This window comes from Ranitomeya variabilis, chromosome 2 (assembly GCF_051348905.1).
Source record: "Ranitomeya variabilis isolate aRanVar5 chromosome 2, aRanVar5.hap1, whole genome shotgun sequence".
NCBI lineage: Eukaryota > Metazoa > Chordata > Amphibia > Anura > Dendrobatidae > Ranitomeya > Ranitomeya variabilis.
Genome location: NC_135233.1, coordinates 102957216 through 102984994, shown reverse-complemented (window position 1 = coordinate 102984994; position 27779 = coordinate 102957216). Strand labels below are relative to the sequence as shown.

The 27779-nt window shown below is 41.8% G+C and overlaps 1 protein-coding gene across 1 annotated transcript in view; it reads right to left on the bottom strand.

Moving 5' to 3' along the window:
* EFEMP1 (EGF-like fibulin extracellular matrix protein 1) overlaps positions 1-27779 on the bottom strand; it is a 147639-nt gene that overhangs the window by 20891 nt on the left and 98969 nt on the right. Inside the window, exons 3-4 of the mRNA XM_077282766.1 lie at positions 22585-22633; positions 20429-20716 (exon numbers count right to left, since the gene is read on the bottom strand). Of these exons, the coding sequence (XP_077138881.1) occupies positions 20429-20716; positions 22585-22633 (337 nt within the window). The remainder of the gene's footprint in view (positions 1-20428; positions 20717-22584; positions 22634-27779) is intronic.

Genomic DNA, 27779 nt, shown 5'->3' with positions numbered 1-27779 from the left:
AAAATCTACATATATAGTACTACTAGACCATAAACAGACTGAAAAGTATTGGAATGTGCCAACTCAGAACTAGTTTGTCTACGCTCAATCAAATTAACATTTTATAATTTCAATCATAGAAAAATATACATTTCGTAGATATCCTAAAGCAGTGGTTATCAGGATGCACACCATTTAGGCTAACATATAACAAGAAGTGCTAAGATTTGGATGGTTAACATTGGATGTCATAGCTTCATGCAGGTCCAACTAATTTTGGTAGGATGACCTGACAATAAAATGTATTTGGCCATGCTTAAGCCAATAAAGTGCCATAACCAACCTTTTGCAGGAGTAATAAAGATAAATTTACCAATGGAAATGTTTGTCATTTTACACATAATCAGGCATCCCCTCATAATCTGTGGTCAACGGAAACAAAAATTTGGCAAATTGTATTTACTCTTCTTAACCGTTTCTGACAGACCAGTGGGCAAGTCCCAAAAATACAAATCCCAGCTTGCGCTTATGGCCTGCGAGTTCACAACATACAGTGAGTTCTGGTGAACAGTAGACACTTTTGTTAAATCTCTCCCAATTGTGTGTTCTTGACTGAATAAATAAACATAAACGTTTGGCTTATATCTCATGTCCATGGCCAAGCCCAAAAATCCCTATAGATATACAGAATAATTTGGGGATAGCGACAGTATAGTATTTCATGCTATGAGATGAGCAGAGGTAAGGGTTTTCTTGATCTCACTGAATAGAAATCCATGTGTAAGTAACATGTGTCGCTATTAGAGATGTTGTGAATTGATTTGCAGGACCCAGTCCAGAGGCCAGATCAGTATCAGTATTCTTTGGTTGTCAAATGAGAGCGCTGAGAAGTGCCTCGTACCTCTAGGCATTCATTGCTCATCTTTTCATTAACCAATCTGGTGCGGTGTCACAAGTGATGGCATTACATCGCTGCAATGATATTGCACAGACCAGCTAATCAAGAGAAACTTGGGGCTCTGTCCGGTAAGAGGTGTTTCTCAGAACTTCCATCTGATGGCTGCAGATTACTGAGCTGTCCGCTGAATCCATTTGCATCATCTTTAATCCCTATGGTTCCATTGTATGGAACCATTGATGCTCAATGAGCAGCAGTATGATGACTCTATTTTACAGAATTGTTCTTCCCAAGGAGAATCAGATGGCATGATTCATGGCAAAACTCTTTAGCATGAATTACTGGTATTATTGATATAATATTGCAGTTGTGTGACAGGCCCCAAAAGCATTAAATTAAAAGGAAAAACTATAGTTTAAGACTGGCCCAAAATGTCCATACACTATAGGCCTAGAGGAGATTCAGCTGGCAGAAGGATTTAAAGTTTGCAGTTGTCCACTACATGGACAATTTCTTCTCATACCCCTTCTTGGCCCCGATAACATAATAAAGCTTATTCTCACCTCTCGTGATGGCTCCTTTCCTGACTTGTCGTCACTCGCTCTCTCCAGAGCCCTCATGTGGTGTTGTGAGATGTGACGATAGTGCTCTATCAGCTCTGGCATCACTGTCTCCACCTTAGGACAAATTGAACAAGCAGAGGAAGCAAGTGATCAGCTGTAGCTCCAACTTCCTCTTCATGTTCAATTTGTCTGAGGCGAAGACAGTATCGCCGGTGTTGATTGGTTGCCCCAGGGAGAACAAGTGCCAACACCATGAGAACGGCGCTGGCATGGGAGGTGAGTATAGGCTGTATTATGTTATTGGGCCAAACACTTTGATTAAAAAGAAAATGTCCTAAAAGTGGACAACCCATTAAAGTATTTTTTTGATCCTTGACAGTAACATATGCTGATTAGCCCTTTGCCTGTAACCTGTCATTACTTCCAAACCACTATACCTGCTATTATGGGGCTATAGACAAATACTATATGTAGAGTAGGAATAATAAAATATATTTTATAAAAAAATTATAACATCTCCTGTGTCATAAGCATTTTACTCTCCAAGTGCCCACTAAGCATTTCTTCAGTAGGCAACTGTCTTTTAATCAAGATGGCAACTTTTGCCGTTTAGGCATAATTGACAGATACCTTCAGCATGTCACCCCATCAGTTAAGCCTTGGTTGGAGGGGTTGGTGTCAAGAGTGCAAGACACTTATCTGATTATTTATTTACTTAAAGGAGATGTCCAGGATTATTTATTTCACTATGGGCCTAAAAACTAACAGGCAATAGTTGCTAACAGAGTAGCTAACTACCTGCCTGATCTACCCAGGGCTAGCTCAGAGTGGTCCGTGACTGCTCCTGCCGGTGATCTAGTTGCTCCACGACAATAGAGCAGCTCTTCTTCTTCCAGTCTGTTTTGTCGGTCGGGTATGACTGCCAAAGTCATGCTAATTGATAGCCTTCTCCCTGCAGTTAGGCTGTCAATCAGCATGATGTCAGCAGTCAGGCCCCACCAACAGAGCAAAGTGGCAGAGAAGTTGCTGCTTTGTCAACATGACATCAGTGGAAGCCAACGAATCACAGGCAGGAATGGTCTCTGATCATTCTGTGCTAGCTGAGAACGGCTCCGGCCACAACAGGCAGGTAGTTCTTAGGCCCACGGTAAAAAAAATTAAATAGCTCTGCATAATCTATTTAAAAGGAAACAAATCATTACAGCACTTATTAGTCAACTGTCTAGGCAAAATTGATTTTTCTAGTTTGTAAGTTCTCCATTGCCTTCAGCAAATTAACGGAACATGCATTTTAGATTTTTACGCTTTCAAAACAATTTGTAGAGTAATGTGATTTGGACAAGAAAGCTTTGGAGCAAATTTAATTTAGAATAAAATGTTGATGAGCGGTATGTGGTTTCTTTGGAAAGATAATTTTTGACTTTGCAAGGATTACCCTGTCCAGTTGCTGTAACAAGGTTCTGACACCTCCTAAGTAAATAGCTGGATTCTTGAGCCACTTCCAGCAGTGAAAATTATTTCGGCATTATAGTGTTGATCTTGTTTTGTATTGCATGTCTGTGCTTATTTACCCATCATAAAGCACCTAGTGATTTCTCTGTAAGGGCATCTGCACACGGAGTGTTTTTGAGGTGGTCAAAACCAACAAATTTTTCAAGCAGAAAACGTTTCAGAAAACACGCCTATGTGACATTTTCTCTGCTTTTAATTTTAAACCTAAAGCAATTTTTGTTAGCACGGAGTTAACAGTTCCTGAAGCTTTTTGTTAAGATTTTTCTTGAAGATTTTTCTGTTAATGTTTTATAGACTTTTGCAGTGTTCTTAAACATGTCATTTTGGGCTTTTTCTCACATTTTTGAAATCCATTTAAGGGAACCTGTCAGCAGGATTGTGCACAGTAACCTACAGACAGTGTCAGGTCGGCACCGTTATACTGATTAAAATGATACCTGGGTGATGAAATCCGTCTTGTGGTTGTTGTTTAATCTTTATTTTCAGTTTCGAGTTAATGATATGCTCGTGCTCCGGAGTGACCTGTGGGGGGTCTGCATGTGGTGCTCTGATTAGGAATTCACCAGTATGGCATTTGACATAATTGCTTCTACATAATGAATATTATATATATATTTTAAAAAATCCCCTTCTGTAGGTATGCGGCGGCGGCGCCTGCGCTGCAGCATGATCATGTCTATAATATGCATTTAATTGTTGTTATTGATGGTATACATAAATAAAAAAAAAAATCAGTCTGAAAATTGAGCCGGCAGCACAATTATGATCCTTCTTCATGTGTCTTGCTCATATTTTTTGTGATTTATTTTCCTCTCATTACACACAGACTGTGTGATCCGTGCTCCCGGTGGTGTGGGAGCTGAACTTTTCTTTAACACTGGACTAAATTACACCTCAAAAAATCTGTTTTTAGGAAACCACTTTTACGATGACAGTGGGACCCCTAACCTATTGGGCTTCTAGGTAGCTGCACCGGTTCCATCAATGGTATGTTCTCCCCTGATTACCAGAAATACCACACTTCACTAATCAGGTAGATTTACATGGCAGTCAGTCGCTGGTGTTTAGGATTTAAACTAATTTTGTTGATGGGTGTAAATATAAAGGGTGGAGAGAAAGCAGTCACCCCGGGCCCTGGTACCCAAGGGGACTGAACTACTCCTCTGCCATATGAGGCTACTTTCACACTAGCGTTTACCTGATCTGCGGCAGCCTGCGGACGTCCTCCGTGAAACCCCGCCCTCGGCCGCACCTCCGCCGCTAGCTCCGCCTACTTCTGCATGCGGCCCGCATGCGACCTCCATACCTATCTTTAACATTAGGTATGCAGGTTGTGCGGCTGTATGCGGATGCTGCCGCATGCGTCGTTTTGACGATACGGAAAAAAAAAATGCTAGAGGATGCGTCCTACGCTGGTTGCCGCATCGTCAAAACGACGCATGCGGCAGCATCTGCATACAGCCGCACGACCTGCGTACCTAATGTTAAAGATAGGTACGGAGGTCGCATGCGGGCCGCATGCAGAAGTAAGCGGAGCTAGCGGCAGAGGTGCGGCCGAGGGCGGGGCTTCACGGAGCACGTCCGCAGCCTGCCGCAGATCAGGTAAACGCTAGTGTGAAAGTAGCCTAAGACACCAGTATTATAAATGGTAAGATATATGGGAGGCTGTGTTATAAACTTTTCCATGATAAAATCAGGGTACATCTTTGTGCAGAATGCTGGGATATTACATAGGGAATTGTTGCTTATATGTACAACTGTAGCAGCCATTAACATGACAGTCATACAACAAGTTGACGATTCATAGGCATGCTATGCACTACATAAATAGCCTGGAGCACTGAATGCACATCTGAAGCTTGTTACATTAGTAGTTGAAAATAAATAGACTAAGATATTTTATACAGGTTTTTTATATATATATAATTGTGTTACTTACATTAAATAAAACACCTTATCAACAATAGTGATGAGCGAACATGCTCAGACAAGGTGTTATCTGAGCATGCTCGGGTGCTAACAGAGTGACTTCGACATGCTCTAAAGAAATGTTCGAGTCCATGTTTCACTACTTTTTGACAGCTGCAACACATGCAGGGATTTCCTGTTTGTTAGGCAATCACTGCATGTGTTGCGGCTGTTGAACAGCCGACAGACATGCAGGCACGGGGACTGGAGCATATTTTTCAAGCACACAGAAGTTTTCTTAGCACCTGAGCATGCTCAGATAACAACTTATCCGACACGTTCGCTCATCATTACTTGACAAGTGTTGAGCATATTTACCCAGGTTGTCAACTTTTCAGATTTGGTTCCCAAGTATAAGAAGTCCAGAAATTTGCCCATGTTGCTTGCTGGGATTGCTGTTCTTAGTAGGGCAGACATCTTGGATTTCAACACGCCTGATCATTTTTTTCCATCGGACGGTGGGGGGCGGAGGTATCAACAGTGACTTATACCTCTTTCACAATGTTAATAAACCTATAAGTATTTGTCCAACAGCTGTCAAATATGTTTTTGCTGCCTAATGCTATGATACGTGACAGATATTCATGTTGCTTATCATACATACCACATGTATTATTTAATTTTGCACCAAATAGATTACTTTTAATGAATGTTATAAAAGTTACATTTACAAACAAAGATGTAGTTTACTGACACAAAGGGATATCTATTGCCCAATGGGCAAATCTGTAGATATTGGAAAACTGCATACAGAGAGATGTAGCACACATGATGATGGAGAATAGGAGCAGGAAAGCTGCCTTCTAAATACTACAGACCACAGAGAAAACACAAAAGATGGCAACCTGTTTACATACCTTACAGGGGTTGTCTACTTCTTGGACAATCCCTTCTGAATCCCTACTTTTTCCCTGAGTAAAATAATAACACTTATACTCACCTCCGGTGTCAGCGCTGTTCCACCAGTGTCGGCACTGGCTCTGCCGGGTTCACGTGACATAATACTGTCATGTGATCCTTGTGACCTATCAGCGCTGGCTTCACTCTCCTCTCCTTCAGACAAACCAAGAAATCCGAAGGAGGTGAGAAACCAGCAGCAGTTCTCAGTTCCTTCAGATGTCAATTACATCCATAGCAGAGGAGAGGGAAGCCAGCGCTGATTGGCCGCAAGGCTCGCGTGACATAACTATGTCACACAATCGCTGGGAGAGCCAGTATTGACACTGCTAGAATGGCGCCAGCAGCGGAGGTGAGTATAAGGTGTTGGTATTTTACCCGGGGGATACATAGTGATTCATAAGGAGTTGTCCGAGTAGTGGGCAACCCATTTAAGCTATGCTGCTAGCTGCCTGACATCTCTGACTCTAGAGCCACACAATAGGCCACAATAATAATATCCCCAGATCATGACAGAAAAGAACCAGGGGATGGAGGTGAGCAGCACAGCTAAAGGTAAAAGGTAGGCGTGCTGTGCACTTAGAATTCAGTCTAAAAACAGGACATGCTCAGTCCTGCAGGGATGACCCCTTGTAATTTGTGACTATCTCAATGGCCAGACACCACCATTTAATAGGTCCGGGATCACTACCTCCCACTTGCTATGCTGCATGCATATTTACGATCAGCAGTTTATTCTCCTTTTCATTTTTAAGTTCCAAAATGGAAAATGAGATCATCTTAGATCAGAAGGGACCCTTGGGAGGAATTTACATTCTCAAGACTTGTTAAATAAATGTCTATGATGGAAAATCCTTTCCAGGGTTACAACCTTGATTTTTTTTCTGAACAGCTTATCAAGTATTACAGTCAACTTTTTTATTTGCACAGTGGAAAACCATAATGATCCATATCAGCGATACACATCTAAAGCTTAGAATACTGATATGAACAGCTGATTACCGTTAACTGTAAAACTATAATTACAATTATTATAATATGTACTTCTTCATGCAGCTTAAAAAATCATGGATGTAGCATTATTTTACAACAAACAGTGGAAAAAATGATCTAGTTTTACAGACTATGAAGAATATTGGAGATATAATTTCATGTCAATCATTTGTATCTTTTTTTGCCATTTGATTATAAAACCCCCTTCGCTGTGCAGATGTATGAGAACACCTAGCTCAGCAGGGGGGTAAAGCCTCAAAAGGCTGTGAGTGACAGATCTCACACCTTAAGCCAGCTAAGTGGAGCGCCCCGAGAGGCAGGGCCGCGGGGTACTCGGTACCGGGCCTCTCTGGCTCAGTTATGGGGTTGTCACGGTGGCTAGACCCGGTCCGTGACCCTGCTAAGGGGCGTCCAGTGAAAGTGGTAGGTGGTGGTGCGTGGTGCAGGTCACGATGAATAATGAGGACACAGGGTTGCAGTCTCTTTACCTCTTTACTGAAGGCTTCAAGATCCTCAATCCAGAGTACGGTTAACAGGGCTGTCTGAGACCGGCCGGTCCGATGGCACCTCCAGAGTTCCCTTTGCAGGTGGAAATCTGTGCCTACCTTCTAGCGGCTGTGTGTTGTAGTACTTCCCTGCTGAGCACCACGGGATAGTCCTCACAACTGTTGTGTCTGTTTCTGATGTTCTTTCCCACAACTTATGTCTGTTCTGATGTTATTCTCCGTCCCCCAGATGATATGGATAGGACGCACCCGTATGACAGGTAGGCCTGGAGTTCTTCCGGGACCCTAGTGATGCCCCTCTCCCACAGTTGCCCCCTATGTCTGCTTAGGTGATTTAGGTGAGACAGCCAACCTATAATTAACTGTCCTGCCGTTGGTTTGAAGTAATGCTTGGAGCCCAATACTTCCTCGGCGTTCCGGCCACCGGCTACGCGCCTCAGTAGGATGTTGCCTCGGTCTTACAGCACGACTCCTACTGGTGTTATCTCCTTTTTGCTTTGATCTCGTTTCTCACTCTCCACAATAAACCTTGCTTCTTGTCCTTTCTTGAGATACCGCCGCGATGTAGTGCAGGCGCGGTTCCTTAACGTTCTTTCCTTTTCGCTAGGCCTCTGTCAGGATCCCACCCCTAACAGGACCCCCCTGAATCTTCCCCTGCAACACCCTCTGCCACAGGATGTTGCCTGTGTCACGGGGAGACTAGGTGGGTGAGAGCTAATAACCCGGGCCCCTGCAATTTCCCTCAGACTAAGGAAATGCTGACTGACCCTCTACCTGAAGTTTACACTGATGGTGTGCATGTCCAGGCCTCGAACCTCACCCTGCCTCCTGTTTCAACCCTAAGCTGAAAACCTCCACCCTCCACCCAGTGAATATAATACACCAATACCCACAGTTAGCACAGACAAGGATAAAGGAAAATATACACCACGCCGCAGTCACTCAGGAATACACTATAAATGTGCAGGGCAAAATAAACACAAATATAGGAAGGAGTAAATAAGACAAAGGAAAATACACCACCAGCAACGATTCTCCAACAACCAGCTCTCCACTCCAGACCGAGATAACAACGCAAGACAGAAGCTATAATCGGCAACGCCCAATGATCCGGAGAACTATTTAAAGGCCATGGGCATGGCCCAGCTTCCAATCCGAGGATCAGGTAAATTAACCCTGGAACAGCTGGACAAAACCTAGCCGACGCCAATGAGCAAATAGTGGTCAAAAGCGGAATTACCGCCGTCTGTTGAACGACCTGGTCTGAACAGCGTCCGACATGACACCCTGGTTCCAACCCAGTCAGCTACTGTCTAACTTTCTATCCAACCCCCAATTTTACCAGATTGTGAGGAGTGGCCTAATACATAGCACCCTTAGCTCCCCCTGGAGGCCAGACTATGAAGTGTATTGGTGTCTGTGATACCTGGTCAGGTGAACTCCTTAAGTGCCATCAGACGTACCATCACTCCCCTTAGCGGCGGAGCATCAGTACTGCAACGACCAGGACTCTGGGGCGCTGCATAAGCTCAGAACAAAAGGCTTGATTGTCATGTGGGCACAATGCAGTCTAACTTCTTTGTTCTGACAGCTATAAATTCATAAAGAGAATATGGACTTATCAAACGCGGGCTACATTTTTTAGATCTCTGGAACAGGCCAAACACCTTCCAGGGTCTCAATCTGGTTTAGCACCAGAGGGTGGGGATACGTAGAATAGCTAGTAGGAACCAGGTAGAAAAGATGTGTTTTGTCTCAACACGTAACAGAAACGTGTCTGGATCCGGTGGTGCCCAAACCACCTCCCTAGGACCGTCCATTAAGGAGTTATGAACCATCTTAAGTTTTGGAGTTTTTAGCTGCTGGAGACAAGGAGAGGGCATTTAGGTTCAGCACAAAGGGCAGGAGGGAAGTGATGCAAAGGTGTAAAGGCTAGTGTAAGGCCATGTGGTCGCTCTCTCTGTTATGCCTACAGTCCACTTCCACTTCGAAAGGGGGTCACGTCGAGTAATGTGCTGTGAAGGACGTAGGAACCAGCTGGCAGCCCATGCCTCTTCGGCCCATTGCACACATAGTCAAACAATAACCCGGTAATTGACATGATCCATCTGCTTATATCCTACCACTATCTGTATTTGCATATCTGACCATTATATATGTGTAACCATCATGTATACAAAGTATTGTCTAGTCTTCCCTTAAGGCACTTAATTATGTAAGTTAACCTTTGGCTGCTCTTTAATTTCAATCCACAAGTCTGTATTGTCAGCTTAACGTTCCATGATACCGGGGCTGGTTTCTGGCGCAATATAGTCCCATTAATGGACCAGGCTTATAGCTAAGGAGGAACTGGTGGCAGTTCTATCAGGCTGTTTCATTGGTGCTTGAGAACGGGGCTTGTCAAGGTTGTGAGCAAGTGTGGTGTCACGTCAGTGACTATGTGGGCCACATCCTTTCACTTCCAATGTCTCCCTGGGCTCTTATGGACAGAGGGTTTCTGTGTAAAACTATACTGAGCTGATCTTACGTGTCCCCAGGGAGTGCAGAACGTCACGTTGGTGAAAGTGGGGGGACCACATTACAAGATCCCCCTGACACAATAGTGATGTTAGGCGGGGTGGCGAGGTGCGGGTTCATCACAAGTGGTGGCATTGGTGGGATTATGAGTGCTCTCCGGTGCCATCCCTTACTAGTAGTGACAGCGGTGGGATTCTGCGTAATCTCTCTGGTGCCATTCTTCACACAGACTGATTAGAAATTTATGGACAATTGGCAGCCTCATCTGCTCCATGCTTCTGAATGAGGTTGTTTTGTCAGCAAGCACATGGAATTTTGTAAGCCCCAAACAAATGGATGGGGCATTTCTGCAACAAAGTTTCTATATGCAAATTCATCCTTTTCCAAACACTTCCGCCGTTAGTTATTTGTATTTCATTTTTAGTTATTAAAGATAGACAGGAGAATGGAACTTACGGATGTATTTATGCTTACAGCATATACATGTTTTATTCTTTTATATCTGCAGAATTTCAGATAAATGTGATGTGTGCACCTTCAATACGACATAAAGTAGTGATGCAGCATACACATTAATGATACAGAAAGCTGAATCTCCATCTAAAGCTAGGGACAAGCAACAGTGTAAAAAATCAGTCACATTCTCATCCAGAAAAGTGGGATGATTTTTTTCTCAGCTGTGTGCAATCTGTTTTTTTACAGTAGCAGCCATTAATCATTTACAAGACCATTTACAGTTTCCTATGTTACAGAATTGCAATGCATCCGTAAAACTCGGATGCCATACTGTGGCATCCAATTTTTTTTCACCCATAGACTTTAATGGGTGAACCTCATCCAATTTCAGAGTCAAATCACAGCATTCTGTGATTTTTTTAAAAGATGGATTCTGTCAGTGAAAATATCGGCAATCAACACTTCCCCGTTGAATGACATAAAAATCGGACAGCACATGTCCGATTTATACACTCGTGTGCACAGGCCCTATTCATCATGACTATCTAGCTAACTTCTTTAGGTGCTGTTGGAGGTGATGAGTTTTCTTTGTCCACCAGTCTCTCATTTCCCGCTTTCTCCATATTTATCATGATGAATGTTTTGTAATGCTGAAGACTTTCAATTTCTATGTTTTTTAATAAAATAAAAAGCATACAAACATACACATTTTACTACTAAAACCACCGCAGTGCCAGTGCTTGGGTGGCTCTGGTGATGATGCCACTTGAGCTGCTGTAAAGCAGAAGACTCCTGAAGCATTAGCTTTGGCTTTTTAAAAAAAACAACTAAATAAGATCGATCACTTTGTTGACCCCCAAAAAAGAATATCAGGTAGGACAACTTTTAAAAATGATTACATAGCTATTCTGAGGAATAGGTACACCAGCCTTTAAAGGGAACCTATCAAGACTTTTAAGGCTATAAACTTGCATACACAGGGATATTCTGAAGGTTAATAGCATTACAAAGGTGCCCGGCCACTATTCTAAAAGAGCGACACCAGGGAGGAAATGATCTTTATTTCTCCCTTGAGCCGCTGGCTGTCAGTAATACAGGTGTGCCTGGAGCAATTGCTGCCACTGCTCACAGCACTGAGAGCAGCAGTTGTAAGCACACCACAGCACTGCCTGACAGCCGGGTCTACAGTGCATCAGTGTCAATCAGTGCTGCGGCATGGTTATAGCCGTCACTGTTAGTATTGTGAGCGGTGACTTTACATGCTCGGCATGCCTCCATGACTAAAAGTCGGTGGCACCCCGGTAGAAATACAGTTAATTTTCTCCTGGGTGCTGCACTTTCAATACTGCAATCAGGCACCTTTAGAATGCTATTAACCTGCAGATTAACCCTATATCTGCAGGTTAATAGTGTTTATTGAACACGTCAGGTTCCCTTTCATAATGTAAGCAGCTTGTATTGTAAAATCTGGTGACAAATCAGTTTTAAATAATGCAACATGGAGGCTGACTAACTTTGAAAGATTTTTTCTACAACGTCAAAGTTCTAGACTCACATTCATATACGGTGGAGGCACAGACATACAAACGTGTACACACATACACATACTCACATACACGCAATCAAATACACAGACATACAGTGACTTACACCGACCTACATACACTTTTACACACATAGAGAAATGCACACTACTACTTTTTCTTAATGCCAGTTAAGGCCATACATTTGTGTATCACTATCCGAGGACATACCATGATGTAGGCACTGGCCGCAGGTCTAACGTCCCGTACTCAGCAGCCTGATATTTGCTTATGAGACTGTTGAGTTCAGTTTAAGATACCCCCTGCCAGTCTATATATTACTGTCTGTGCTTGTATTCCAGTTGTATTGGTGGTGCTGTCACGACTCTGTTGTTGGATGACTCAGGAGCAGAGGCTCCTTCTCTGTCCCTAACGCTAGGGTGCACCCTAGCTCTTCCTGTTCCCTGGGTTACTTCTGAAGGGGAAGATGCCCGGGCCACGTACCTTGCCTTATCTCCCGAATCCATCCTCCGTTTGTACCCTTCCCCCACCCAGGGAAGAGGGGAGTAGCAGTGCACCAACCACATGAACAAGGTAACACGAACAGGGGAAACAGAAAATACCAGGCATACAAATAAACACTCACATATAACAGAGGAATGCACCAGGGAGTGGAGGATGGGGTAAAACCAAAGTAGGAGAAGAAAAAGAATTATCACACTTACTAAAACAAGCAACAGTCACAGATAAATCCACCAAATGCCTACTCCTATAATCAGCAACAACTATCCTCCCAGTGCAGCATAAGCCAACTTTGACGATGTGTGTCAGTCAGGACCCAGATTATATAGGGGATTGGGGTGGCTAACCATGCTCAGGTAATAGCCCTAGCTACCAGAGTTCAACAGAGCAAATTAACCCCTGCACTGCCAAAAGAAAGTTACACCATTTAAAAAGAAGGTGAAGTGCTTTTATTCACCGCAGGAGTAGGAGAAATCAGACGCTGAAGGTTTGTCTGTACTCCTATCATAATACATGGATACACGGATGTGTGAAACTGATCTAAATGCCAGGTTTTTACCACATATAGAATTATATTTTTAGACTTGACGTCTATATCACAAGTTTAGCATGAGATTCTCTATGGACACCATTAAAGAAGCGTACACTTTTTTTCATACTCATACTCCAATAAAAATACTAGTATATACTATTCCAAATAAAAATGAAAAACATGAAGAGAAAGTTCAAAGTCATTTTATGCATGAGTCACGAGTAACTATCCATTTATTATAAGCCAAATCAGAGGAAAAACGTTCTGCTTACATGATCAGATTTAAGCCGCTCAATGCTCAGAAGGGAGTGGACGCCTATATCTAAACAGAAGGTCCTTTAGTGTTCAGCATGATGTCAGTAAGAGTATTACAGCTCCCTTGAGTCAACTATTATTTTTAAAATGGGTCCCACAACATCACGTTGCTCGTAAAATATAATTTAGTGCCGCTGGAGTGGAAGAAAAAGGTCATACATCTGTGGGTAATTACACGAGGGTGCACATGATGTTTTGATTAACTTTACAATAAAATCAACTTAAAGTGTGAGTCTCGATGCATGTATGTGTGCTGTTTATTCCCCCCATGAATTACACTTCTACAAAGTAAAATAAAGACATGAGAGCCAAGAATAATCTGTATATTCAGAGCTCTAATATGGCATTCATAGAAGTCGATGGGATTTTTTTGTATCTCCCGATACCATCAACTTTATACAGGGTTTTTCTGTGTTAGGCTACAGTCACACGCTCAGTATTTGGTCAGTATTTTACATCAGTATTTGTAAGCTAAAACCAGGAGTGGAACAATCAGAGGAAAAGTATAATAGAAACACGTCACCACTTCTGTATTTATCTCCCAGTCCTGGTTTTGGCTTACAAATACTGATGTTAAATACTGACCAAATACTGATAGCGTGACCGCAACCTTATTCTGTCCAAAAAACTTGCCATGTTCCTTTCACTTAAAGGGGTTTTCTAGTCAAAACCGATAAGTCTGCAATCACTCTGTGTGACTGCAGACTTATGAATCCCCCAGCACATGCACTGTGCACTGCGGGGTTTCGCCGGTTTCAGGCCCGAGAACCAGCTATACATACCCCTGGTCAGTGGGCGTGGCCTTGCTCTCCATACACTTGTATGGAGTGAGGACATGCCCTTGAGTCAAACACGCCCACTGGCTGTCTGCATACTAGTCAAGCACGGCCTCAACTTAATACAAGTGTATTGAGAGCGATACCATGCCTATTTGCTGGGGGTACGTTTAACACATACATAGCCTCCGTTCCTGGGTCTGAAACCAGTGATTCCCCGCAGCACACAGTGGGGGCACTAGAGGCCCCCAATAAGTCTGCATTCATAGGACTAATTGGTTTTGACCTGATGACCCTTTAAAGGTTATGTACAGCTTCACACAGATTTTTTTTTATTGCTCCTTTACTTCCTAAATGCAAAGATAGGCAAGTTTCTAAGTAGTCTTTTTTTAAAAAAAAAATCGATAATTTCACTGCTGCATAGTGTCTGTCAATTGTATATTTAGCTGAGTGTTCTGCAAAAATGTTTCAAATCTGTCAGAGCCCTTGTTTCTTGCTCTGCTGGATCTTTCTGCTCTCCTTTCTGCTCTTCTATCAGTGTCATACTTCCTGATTCCTGTACAAGAAAGAACAGTACTGGTGAGATCCGTGGTCCGTGTCTGTGTGCCATCCATATGTATGTATGTGACATCCATGTGACATCCATGTATCCCTTTGTTGTCTGTGTGTCACATCCCTGATATCAGCACAACCAGGCAACAATGATGAGAGTTATATTCAGCACCCACTGTGTACATTCAGTGTAAAATAAAGAATTAAATCCAGAAAATGGTGTAAGCAAGCATCCAAGAAATTTTCATAACCAGCAGAGGGAAAGCCCACTGCTGGGGGTTGTTGTTAGTAATCTGAGAAAAGGGACAATACCCCATAAGGTTCCCAGGCTATTAATACCAGCCCACAGCTGTTTGCTTAGCCTTTACTTGTGAATTTATGGGAGACCCCAGAAAAAAATGACGTAGAGTCAGTTAATAAATTCAAACCAGCTAAGGTTAAACAGACAGCTGTGGGTTGATATAAATAGCCTGGGAAGTGGCCAGAGATATTATATCCCCTCCTAGGCTACCAGCATCAGCTCTCAGCCACCTCAGAAATGGTGCACCCATAAGCTGAGCCAAATCTGGCATGTAACCCCGCTCTTACCACTTGCCCTTGTGTGGTGGGAAGTGGGGAAATATTTGTGGGGTTGATGTCAGCATTGTATTATCTTCTGACAATGGCACAGGAGCCCACACCATTTTTTCAATTTCATTCTCTATTTTACACAGGAGGGATACAGTGGGTGCTGAACACAACTCCCATCATTGTCGCCTGGTGGTGGTGATCTCAGGGAGCAACAATGATGAGAGCTGCCTTGAGAAGTACGAACTGTACCGCTTCTTCTGAGACAACAGTACTTGTCACACTGATGACACACGGATATCATCTGTGCGTCATCAGTGTGCACGTATGCGGCATACATTTTTTCCTTGCTGCTGATAAAAAAACACAGATACAGCAGGATGTGAAACCCATTTTTTGGGGTGATTTTTGTAGGATTAATCCATAATGTTATGCATCTGACATGGGAGCTAGAAAACTGCAGTGTCTGATTTCTCCTACTCCTGCACTGATTAGTAGCACTTCGCCCTTCTTATTAAATGGTGTAAATTTCTTTGGGCAGTGCAGGAGTTAATCTGCTCAGTTGAGAGCTCCTGGGAGCGTTCCTGCATTAAGGCTCTCAGCTGTGCACTGTTGGCCACTCCCATCTCCTATATAATCTGGGTCCTGACTAACAATCATAGTCAGATCTGGCTTATGCTGCATGACTGGAGGTTGTTAGTGGTTATTACTGGAGAAAGGCATTTGGGGATTTATCTGTGACTGTTGCTAGTTTTTGTGTTGTGCGATAATTCCCTTTTTTCTCCAACATCCCCCACTCCCCGATGCATTCCTCTCTTTACATGTGTGAATATATTTGTATGTTTGGTATTTTTTTGTTAGCCTTTTTTGTCTGGTTTTGGTATATTACATATACTACTACTCCTCTCCTTCCTGGGTGGGGGAAGGGTACAGACTGACAGCGGATTCAGAAGCTAACACAAGGTACGTGGCCCTGGCATCTTCACCATCAGAAGTAATCCGGGAGCAGGGCGAGCTACGGCGCCCCTAGCTTTAGGGACAGGGAAGGAGCCCCTGGTCCCGGGACACCCAACAACAGAGTCATGACAGTATCCTTACAGGAGCATTGATGTTATTATTAATACAGCTTCATTAAATTAGTGATATGAGATAGGGTAAACAATGTCTGACCAACTCAACTTCCCTCTGCTATTTTTCATGAACTCATATTAGTTCATATTAGTTCGTGGCTGCACTTCATACATGGATCTAGCATTTATGTTCAGAATAGCCACTATTTTTTCAGACATTAAAAACGTTTTCCTCTTAATAATTTGATCAAATTGCCCTTTTTTTTTTTAAAAAAAAATATATATATATTTTACGGTTTCACATATATCTTGCATTGGTGTCCTAACATTTTGTATTGTTCACACGTACAAGTGGAAGCAAAGACGAACTTTGGGATCTTGAAAAATTCAGCAAAAAAACGGAGCAAAAATGCAGGAGAAAAAGAAGCAAAAAAGGCAGCAAAACATGATTTTTGGCTGCAGCATTTTTACTGCAAAGTTATCAGGTTTTGGCAGCAGAAAAAAATTGCAAAAAAAGCAATGTGTGAACAAAGTCTAAAGGGAACCTGTCATGTTTCCAAATGCTTGTAACATACAGATATGTGGTGAATATGCAGACTATTAGCAATCTAAAGTACTGATCGGTGCCACCCGCAGCCCTATAGCTAAAAGTTGGAGGCTGCTGTGAGGAAAAAGTTAATTTTCTCCCAGTAGCGAGCTCCCAGTGTGGCATTCACAGGGCTTTAGAATGCTATTAACCTGTAGATTAATCACATATCTACAGGTTTAATTGCATTTTTTTTCACATGACAGGTTTTCTGTAAAGGAGTGGTTTCAAGTTGACTCCTGAGTTCTTCAGAGCAATGCACTCTTGTTACAGATTCCTTAATTTCTGGTTTCTGACAGGTCCGGCTCTCCACCTTATGTGACAGCTCTAATAAATAGTAAAACTGTAGTAGTATTAGAACTACAAAGCCCAGCACAAGTTTAGCTATAACACATTCAGCTATCAGTGGTTTGTTCTGAGTTACTACTGTACTTACACATAGAGACAGAATGACATTTGAACAAGCTCACGGGTTCAAACAGCTAGGGCAGAGAGCTATGATTAGGAGACCTGCTGTGAATGCTGCTGGTGATGAGAGGGCAAGAAAGGAGGAGTAGGCAGCTAACTGCTATATAGAAATCAATGGTCAATGGAAAAGAGAGAGCTGACTGGGATGTTAAGAGTTAACTCCTATCCTGGAATGTAACTACTGTCTGCATTCTTGGCCAGGCACTAGAGGCTGTGCTACATGGAAATGAGCTGTACACTATAGAAGATAATATCTCTAATTGCAGGAGGATGACAGAAGATATAAAAAGTAAGTCAATTGCAAACTTGCTTAATTTCATGCTGTCTAATTAAAGCAATTTAAGAACTCGAGAACACCCCTTTAATCTTACAATGGGGGTTTTGTGATTACTACTAACCCTCTTATACAATGGCAATGTTAGGTGGAATTTTTAACTGTCCCTTTTATTTACTATAGAGGGACCTGGTACAGCAGTCAATCATTGGCTTTAGCAATCTTATGCTAGAATTACCAGTGAGTCCAGAGATTAGCTGCAGCAGTCACATACATGTATGTTACTGCATCTGGCAATGGAACTGTGGGCTTTTTATTATTTTTAATCACATTTCATGTTGTTGTATTTTTTTCTCAAAATCTCAGACAATCGTTTCATAGTTTTATTAGTTACAAATATTATTAACTTTTTGTCACAATTCCATCACTCTCAGTGTCCTAACGACGCTGTGAGGGACAAGTCAACCGGCCTATAGGAACAGGGGCGTGTTGAGCTGTCAGGATTGTGTGCGACAGTTCAACCACCTTATCTGAGGCAGGGTTTGCTGAGCTGCCGGTATTGTGAATGAAAGCTCAGCTGTCCAATCTGGCCAGGCCTGTGAGGTTTCCTCCAGGTATTACATGTTCTGTGTGATTACCTGGCTATTTAGATGGCTGGCAATGATTCGCATTGCCAGTTGTAGCTTAGCTCAAATGGTGTGTGTTTGCTCTGCATTCTTATATTCTGATCATTGTTGCCTGACCTTGGATTTGCCTTTGACCGTCCGCAAGCCTAGCCCCTTTTCTTGATCCGCTACCTTGGAATTCTGACTCCGGTCCGTGATGTGACTACGCTTTTGTCTCTTCCCTCTGACGTACCCTTCTGCCCTGACTCACGTGACTCAGCGTCACACTTTTTTTCCAGACACTTTTACAGCACGTTTGTCTATATCTGGTTTGCCAGCCTAATGATATTTTAAACTTTTTTCTTTACTTGCAGTAAGACATCTTTTACACTGCATATTTGCCTTCCGTTAAAATTGTTGGTACCCCTCGTTTAATGACAGAAAAAGCCACAATGGTCACAGAAATAACTTGAATCTGACAAAAGTAATTATAAATTATTTATAAATTAATTATATAAATAAGCCTACAACCTGCAGTAACCACCGATTGACCAAACCGCTGCATGACCAGCTCTATCCTCACCTACTGTATTCTCACCCATCCCTTGTAGATTGTGAGCCTTCGCGGGCAGGGTCCTCTCTCCTCCTGTACCAGTTATGACTTGTATTGTTTAAGATTATTGTACTTGTTTTTATTATGTATACCCCTCCTCACATGTAAAGCGCCATGGAATAAATGGCGCTATAACAATAATTAATAATAATAATAATAATAATAATAAATAAAAGATCCATGAAAATGAAGATATGAAAGTCAGACATTGCTTTTCAACCATGCTGCCACAGAATAAAAAAAAAATACAACTCATGAAATAGACCTGGACAGAAATGATGGTACCCCTGAAAATAATGTGACAAATGGGACATGTTAAATCAAGGTGTGTCTACTTAATAGCATCACAGGTGTCTACAATCTTGGAATCAGTGAGTGGGCCTGTATATATAGGGCTACAGATACTGACTGTGCTGTTTGGTGACATGGTGTGTATCACACTCAACATGGACCAGAGGAAGCGAAGGAAAGGGTTGTCTCAGGAGATTAGAAAGAAAATTATAGACAAACATGTTGAAGATAAAAGTTATAAGACCATCTCCAAGCTTAATGTTCCTTTGACTACAGTTGCACATATTATTCCGAAATTTAAGATCCATGGGACTGTAGCCAACCTCCCTGGACGTGGCCACAGGAGGAAAATTGATGACAAATCAAAGAGATGGATAATACGAATGGTAACAAAAAAGCCCAGAAAACTTCCAAACAGGTGAACTTCAAGCTCAAGGAACATCAGTGTCAGATCGCACCATCCATCATTGTATGAGCCAAAGTAGATTTCATGGGAGACAACCAAGGAGAACACCATTGTTGAAAAAAAATAAAAAAACAGCATGGAATTTGCCACACTACATATTGACAAGCCACAAAGCTTCTGGGAGAATGTCCTATGGACAGATGAGACAAAAATGGAACTTTTTGGTAAGGCACATCAGCTCTATGCTCACAGATGAAAAAATGAAACATATCAAGAAAAGAACATTGTCCCTACTGTGAAACATGGAGGAGGCTCTGTTATGTTCTGGGGCTGCTTTGCTGCATCTGGCACAGGGTGTCTAGAATCTGTGCAGGGTACAATGAAATCTCAAGATTATCAAGAGATTCTAGAGAGAAATGTGCTGCCCAGTGTCAGAAAGCTTGGTCTCAGTCACAGGTCATGGGTCTTGCAACAGGATAATGACCCAAAACACACAGCTAAAAACACCCAAGAATGGCTAAGAGGAAAACATTGGACTATTCTGAAGTGGCCTTCTATGAGCCTTGACCTAAATCCTCTTGAGCATCTTTGGAAAGAGCTGAAACATGCCATCTGGAAAAGGCAACCTTCAACAAACACGAGACAACTGGAGCAGTTTGCTCTTTAGGAGTGGGCTAAAATACCTGTCAAGAGGTGCAGAAGTCTCATTGACAGTTACAGGAATCGTTTGATTGCAGTGATTGCCTCAGAAGGTTGTGCATCAAAATATTAAGTTAAGGGTACCATCATTTCTGTCCAGGCCTATTTCATGACTTTTATTTTTTTTTTAATTCTGTAGAAGCATGGTTGAAAAGCAATGTCTGACTTTCACTTGTTCATTTTCATAGATCTTTAAATTATTATTACTTTTGTCAGATTCAAGTTATTCATTAACTTGTTAGTCATTAAACGAGGGGTACCAACAATTTTCACCACGTGTGTATATTATTTATGTGGTTATAAAACTATGATAAGCAGATTAAGAAAGAACAGTTCTTACCTTGGCACATGTTTTGTGCATTTAGCTCGTAGCCTGACGAGCACTGCATTAACTGAACTGTGCTGGGCAGATTGCGCTGTGGATCTGCAGGGCTGTTGGGTCTTTCTACAAATGCATTTTGGCTATTGATTTGCTGAGACCCAGAATTCTGTGAGACGACTGCGTCCTCCTGACCATTATTTAACAAAATCTGTGCAGTTCTTGGAAGGCACAGGTATCCTCCATAATGGTTAACACATTTCATTCCTCCCTTGCAAGGCTCTTGCATTATTCCACACTCATCAATATCTGTGACATGGAAACAAAAACGTGATTTGCACAGTTAAAATGTAACAGAAGGGAGCCATTTAGATTTTAGTGTCCTGCTGCCATATTTTGATAAGAAAATATCAGTTTGATATTATTCTTAATATTTTTAAAGGAATAATTAATCACAGTGTAAAAATGAATCAGAGAAACCAGCCTAAAAACCCTACACAAATCCATAATTTCAACACATGCAATTCATGGTGAGTTCAGAAACAGACAGATGAAACAGATATAATCTCTCCCAGAATGAGATGCCTGTCGGATACTCCATTAACTTATTCAGAATCCAGCAATGTGCATTGAAAAAAAGCCTGTAAAAGCCAAATGGTGCTTTTTGTTTATGAAACTCCATGCCTTGGTGCATATTCATGCCTTCCTATTTGCATAATAAAGCCATTAAATTATAGTTATTGACATGCCTCAGAAGCTGAGAGTCAATGCTGTGTCATTTGCGTGTCTGCGCCTGCACACTGACACTGGATGAGCGTGATAGTTCTCTCACAGTGTCTGTGTCCGGTGCCCTCTGATGCCTGGCACCTGTCTGTCTGTGGGCGCTGTTCGCTTCTCCTGGAAATTAAGTAAGCAAGCAGCTTCAGTGAGAAGGCGAGGGCATTGTATCATCGGCGTCTCTGCATACTTCTCCCTCCCCTGGCAAGGACGCCGACTTACTCACTGCCATGGCCCCGCACTTCCTCCTCCTTTCTCTCCAGTTTCTCCTCGGTTTCTGCTTAGGGCATGTGCACACGCGCTCCCTCCTTCTTAAATAGGCTGCATATGCCATCCTAAAGTGTCTCCAGCCAGTGGCCGGAAGACACTTATTATTTAAGGCACCTACACCTGCATGGAGGTGCCTGTGCAACGTAGTTAGTCTGTTTCCAGCATGCATTCTAGTACTCTGGTCCCTGTCCATTAGTATCCACTAGTTCCGCCAGTGTCTGCCTGTTCCTTACCCTGCCTGCTGGTTCTAGCCTTGCCTTGTTCCTGTCTGTCCTTGATGGTACCTGCCTTGTCAGTCTGTATTTCAGCCAGAACCACCAGCACCTGCCATGCCAGTATAAATATCAGCCGGACCCATTTGCCCCTGCCGTGCCAATCTGTATATCAGCTGGACCCTCCTGCACCAGCCGTACCAATCTGTTTATCAGCTGAACCCATCTACATCTGGGTTTCCTGTGTTTCTGCAGTGCCTGCCTGTAGTTGCTGTACTCTACCAGTGGTCCCTTCCAGCTACGAGTTCCTTTGGGGATAGCTGCCGTGCGACCTAGGTTTATCCTGGAGAACCATCTGGTGTCCATCGGGAGCCAAGCCTAACCCCACCATCAAGTGCTCTAGTAAAGAGTCAGGTGCTCACCTACCTCCAGGCTCTCCTCGGACCACGTCACAGTGGTTCCACCACTCCCGTTACAGTCTTTCTGACATCTGGCTGCTGTCTGCTCACATTAACCATCAGAGTGCGGTATAGGACACACCAAGGGTGCACCAAAGCGCTCTCATTTGCATATCAAATAAAAGTTGACTTTTAATAAAATATTAAGTTAAACTATACATGCCTAATATGATTTCAATAGAGGCTATGTCCCCTGTATAAAAGTTTCGCCATTTTAATTGCTATTTTAAGTGTGACAGATATACCTTAATGTATATCTTAGCGATGTATTTGCAAACAAACATTTAAGTAATTTAAATGCAGAGTCCCTAATAATAAATCATGTATTAATTATGCAAATATATTCTACACTGTCTGTACTCTGTGGTTAATTTATGATTATACTCCTCTATGACTGTATTCCTCTTTGTACCATGTATTTTGTAGCAGTAATAAAGAATAAAAAGCAATCATCTGTTACCTTTGCATTGCTGCCGTATCGGGTCCCACTCATAACCATCAGTACATTGCTGGGTGAGAACAGAACATTAATATGGTTAATATTTTTCTAGAATCACAATCATCAATTTCAGGCGTTAAAATTGACTGTCAAGGAGAGATCTTATGGTATAAATCTTTAGGATCAAACCAATCCTACAATTCATTATTCTGCACCATTGGGTTACAAGATTATGATGTTTTTCTCTGTGAAGTGATTTATTTATACACAGTTCAATTTAGAAAGCTATTTTCCAAGCTCTCCGAAACTAGATGCACATTTTTAGAGTCCAAGTTAAAACTTCTGTTGCTTTCCAGTGTTTTCTTGTTGAAAAGTAATATCCACTGAATCTGGCACACAGATGTTGGTCACTGCTCAGTTTATAGGTTCATTGCACTTAAGGGAGTAAAAGTAAGTTCAGTAGATCAGCTGCTAAATTACTACAAGTTCGTTTGTGTGTTCTCCAGATTTAGTGATTTGAGTTAGATTTTTTTGCTAACAAGAAAAGATAAAAATTAAGATTTTGTTTCTCTGTAATTCTGGGACCCTAAATCAGTATCCTTACAAATGGTAGATACAAAAATTGAGAACACTCCAAATTGTAACGTGTGGGGGGTGTTTAATATTACCTTTATTGAGTCATTGTTAATGTGCAGTGAATACCGTAAAATCGAAATCTAAAAATCAAACCTCCAAAATTGTTGTATTTTTTTAGTTTCCCAATAAAAAATGTTGATATAGTGCCTTGACGAAGTATTCATACCCCGTGAACTTTGCCAGATTTTTTCACATTACACCGATAAACTTAAATGAATTTTATTTGTTTTTTAAGTCATATAAAAACAAAAAGTAGCACATATTTGTGAAGTGTAATGGAAACGATACATGGTTTTGTAATTATTTGAAAAATATAAATCTGAAAATTGTGAAATGCATTTGTATTCATCCCCCCTGAGTCAATACTTTGGAGGACCACCTTTCGTTGTAATTACTGTGGTAAATCTTCTTGGGTATGTCTTTGCCAACTTTGCACATTTAGAGGCTGAAGTGTTGACCATTCTTCTTTGCTTTAGCTCAGTGAGATTGGATAGAGAGCCGCTGTGAACAGCAATTTTCAAATTTTGCCACAGATTCTCAATGGGATTTAGGTCTGGACTTTGAGGTTGGCTCAATCACACACATAAATATGCTTTTATGTAAACTGTTACATTGTACCTCTGTCAGTATATTTAGAGTTATTGTCCTGCTGGAAGGGGAACCTACGCCTGAGTCTTAAGTATTTTGCAGCCTATAAAAGGTTTTCTTCCAGGATTGCCCTGTATTTAGCTTCATCCATTTTTTCATCAACTGTGAGCAGTTTGCCTATCCCTGCTCAAGAAAAGTATCCCCACAGCATGGTGCTGCCACTACCATGTTTGACTGTGGATATGGTGTTTTCAGGATGATGTTCAGTGTTACTTTTCCATCATACATAGTATTTTGTATTTAGCGCCAAAACGTCTACTTTGGTCTCATCTGACCAGAGCATCTTCTTCCACATGCTAGCTGTGTCCCCTACATGTTTTTTTTGCAAACCACAAATAGGACTTCTTATGCCTTGCTTTAAAAAAAGGCTTTGTTCTTGCCACTCTTCCATAAAGGCTAGAATTGTGGAGTATACGACTAGTAGCTGTCCTGTGGACAGATTCTCAACGTGAGCTGTGGATCTCTGCAGCTTCCCCAGAGTGACCATGGGCCTCTTGGCTGCCTTTCTAATTAGTACTCTCCTGTCTTGGCATGTCAGTTTAGGTTGACGGCCATGTCTTGGTAGGTTTGCAGTTGTACCATACATACGTTACATACCTAACCCTACTTTTATCCACAACTTTACCCTTGACCTGTCTGGTGTGTTCCTTGGTTTTCATGATGCAGTTTGATCCATAATGTTCTCATAAAAAACTTCTGAGGCTTTCATTGAACAGCTTTAGTAATATTGAGAATAAATTACACACAGGTAGTGTTGAGCATTCCGATACCGAGTTCCGATATTTTTGCGATATCGGAAATCGGAATCGGAAGTGTGCGGTGCGTATGGTTCCCAGGGTCTGGAGGAGAGGAGACTCTCCTTCAGGCCCTGGGATCCATATTCATGTAAAAAATAAATAATTAAAATAAAAAATATTGATATACTCACCCCTCCGGCGGACCCTGGACCTTAGCGGTGCCTCCGTTCCTAAGAATGCAGGGAGTGAAGGACCTTCGATGATGTCGCGGCTTGTGATTGGTCGCGTGAGCGGTCACATGAGCGGTCACGCGACCAATCACAAGCCGCGACATCATCGAAGGTGCTTCACTCGGCATTCTTAGGAACGGAGGCAGACGCTTGGACCGGTGAGAGCCGGGGCCGTCGGAGGGGTGAGTATATCAATATTTTTTTTTATTATTCTTTATTTTTTACATGAATATGGATCCCAGGGCCTGAAGGAGAGTTTCCTCTCCTTCAGACCCTGGGAACCATTATGATATTTTGTGTCCCATTGATATGCATTGGTATCGGGTATCGGTATCGGCGATATCCGATATTTTTTGGATATCGGCCGATCCAATCCGATACCGATACCTTTGCATATCGGAAGGTATCGCTCAACACTACACACAGGTGGACTCATTTTACTAATTATGTAACTTCTGTAGGTGATTGGTCACTCAGGATTTTATTTAAGAGTATCTGAATATAGGGGGCTGAATACAAATTCACATCACAATTTTCAGATTTATATTTTTTTAATAATTAGAAAACCATACATAATTTCCTTCAAACATCTCAAATACTTTCTACTTTGTGTTGGTATATCACATAAAATCACAATAAAATACATTTAAGTTTGTGGATGTAATGGGCATAATTACTTTTTCAAGACACTGTATGTACCCAAAAATAGCTTGCAAAAAGCCCTCATATGGCCACATTGACTTGAATATAAAACTGTTACAGTTTTTGAAATATGATGATGAAAAAGTGAAATAAAAAAAAATTGCCAGGTCCTGAAGGAACAAAATACACATTTCTTTATTTGGTTAGCTAGCTCATTGTCTGGTATTTTTATACAGTGGGTGCGGTAAGTCTTTAGACCCCTTTAAATTTTTCACTCTTTGTTTCATTGCAGCCATTTGGTAAATTCAAAAAAGTTCATTTTTTTCTCATTAATGTACAGTCTGCACCCCATCTTGACTGAAAAAAAAGAAATGTAGAAATTTTTGCAAATTTATTAAAAAAGAAAAACTGAAATATCACATGGTCATAATTATTCAGACCCTTTGCTCTGTATTGAGTAGAAGCACCCTTTTGAGCTAGTACAGCCATGAGTCTTCTTGGGAATGATGCAACAAGTTTTTCACACCTGGATTTGGGGTTCCTCTGCCATTCTTCCTTGCAGATCCTCTCCAGTTCCATCTGGTTGGATGGTGAACGTTGGTGGACAGCCATTTTCAGGTCTCTCCAGAGTTGCTCAATTGGGTTTAGGTCAGGGCTCTGGGTGGACCAGTTAAGAATGAAATAGTCACAGAGTTGTTCTGAAGCCACTCCATTGTTATTTTAGCTGTGTGCTTAGGGTCATTGTCTTGTTGGAAGGTGAACCTTTGGTCAAGTCTGAGGTCCAGAGCACTCTGGAAGAGGTTTTCATCCAGGATATCTCTCTACTTGGCCACATTCATGTTTCCTTCAATGGCAACAAGTCGTCATGTCCCTGCAGCTGAAAAACCCCCATAGCATGATGCTGCCACCACCGTGTTTCACTGTTGGGATTGTATTGGGCAGGTGATGAGCAGTGCCTGGTTTTCTCCACACATACTGCTTAGAATTATCACCAAAAAAGTCTATCTTTATCTTAGCAGACCAGAGGATCTTATTTCTCATAGTCTGGGAGTCCTTCATGTGCTTTTTAGCAAACTCTATGCGGGCATTCATATGTCTTGCACTGAGGAGAGGCTTCCATCGTGCCATGCTGCCATAAAGACCTGACTGGTGAAGGGCTGCAGTGGTAGTTGACTTTGTGGAACTTTCTCCCATCTCTCTACTGCATATTGGGAGCTCGGCCACAGTGATCTTGGGGTTTTTCTTTACCTCTCTCACCAAGGCTCTTCTCCCACGATTGCTCAGTTTGGCTGGATGGCCAGGTCTAGGAAGACTTCTGGTGATCCCAAACTTCTTCCATTTAAGTATTATGGAGGCCAATGTGCTCTTAGGAACCTTGAGTACTGCAGAAGTTCTGTTGTAACCTTGGCCAGATTTGTGCCTTGCCTCAATTCTGTCTCTGAGCTTCTTGGCCAGTTCATTTGACCTTTAATTCTCATTTGGTCTGACATGCACTGTGAGCTGTGCGGTCTTATATAGACAGGTGTGTGCTTTTCCAAATCAAGTCCTATCAGTTTAATAAAACACAGCTGGACTCCAATGAAGGAGTAGAACCATTTCAAGGAGGATTACAAGGAAATGGACAGCATGTGACTTAAATATGAGTGTCTGAGCAAAGGGTCTGAATACTTATGACCATGTGATATTTCAGTTGTTCTTTTTATTAAATTTGCAAACATTTCTACATTTCTGTTTTTTTTTCAGTCCAGATGGGCTGCAGAGTGTATATTAATGTGAAAAAATGAACATTTTTGAATTTACCAAATGGCTGCAATGAAACAATTAGTGAAAAATTTAAAGGGGTCTGAATACTTTCTGTACCCACTGTATGTTAGAGCATTTATAAATACAGATTCTTTAATTGATTTTTTATATTTAGAAAATGCTGGGTTGTTTTTTTAAGGTGAGAAAGTAGATATTAGGCATCTATCTCATTCTTAGTAGCTAAGAATATTCAGCATTTTTGTTGAATTTCTGTTGTTCAATTTTAATGTTATGGTACCAGAGAAAGATATGTTTACATTATTAAACAGATTACATTATTAAATAGATTTCTTAGAACTGTTAAGCTTATGCAGAATTAATGAATTAAAGGGAACCTGTCATCAGGTTTGGCCGATACGAGTTACAGCCACCGCCTTTCAGGGCTTATATACAGCATTCTGTGATGCTGTATATACAGTAAGCCCCCGATCCAACCTGTGAGAGAAGAAAAATAACTTTAATTGTACTCACCTGCAGGGCGGTCCGGTCCAATGGGTGTCGCTCTTCTTGGTCCGACGCC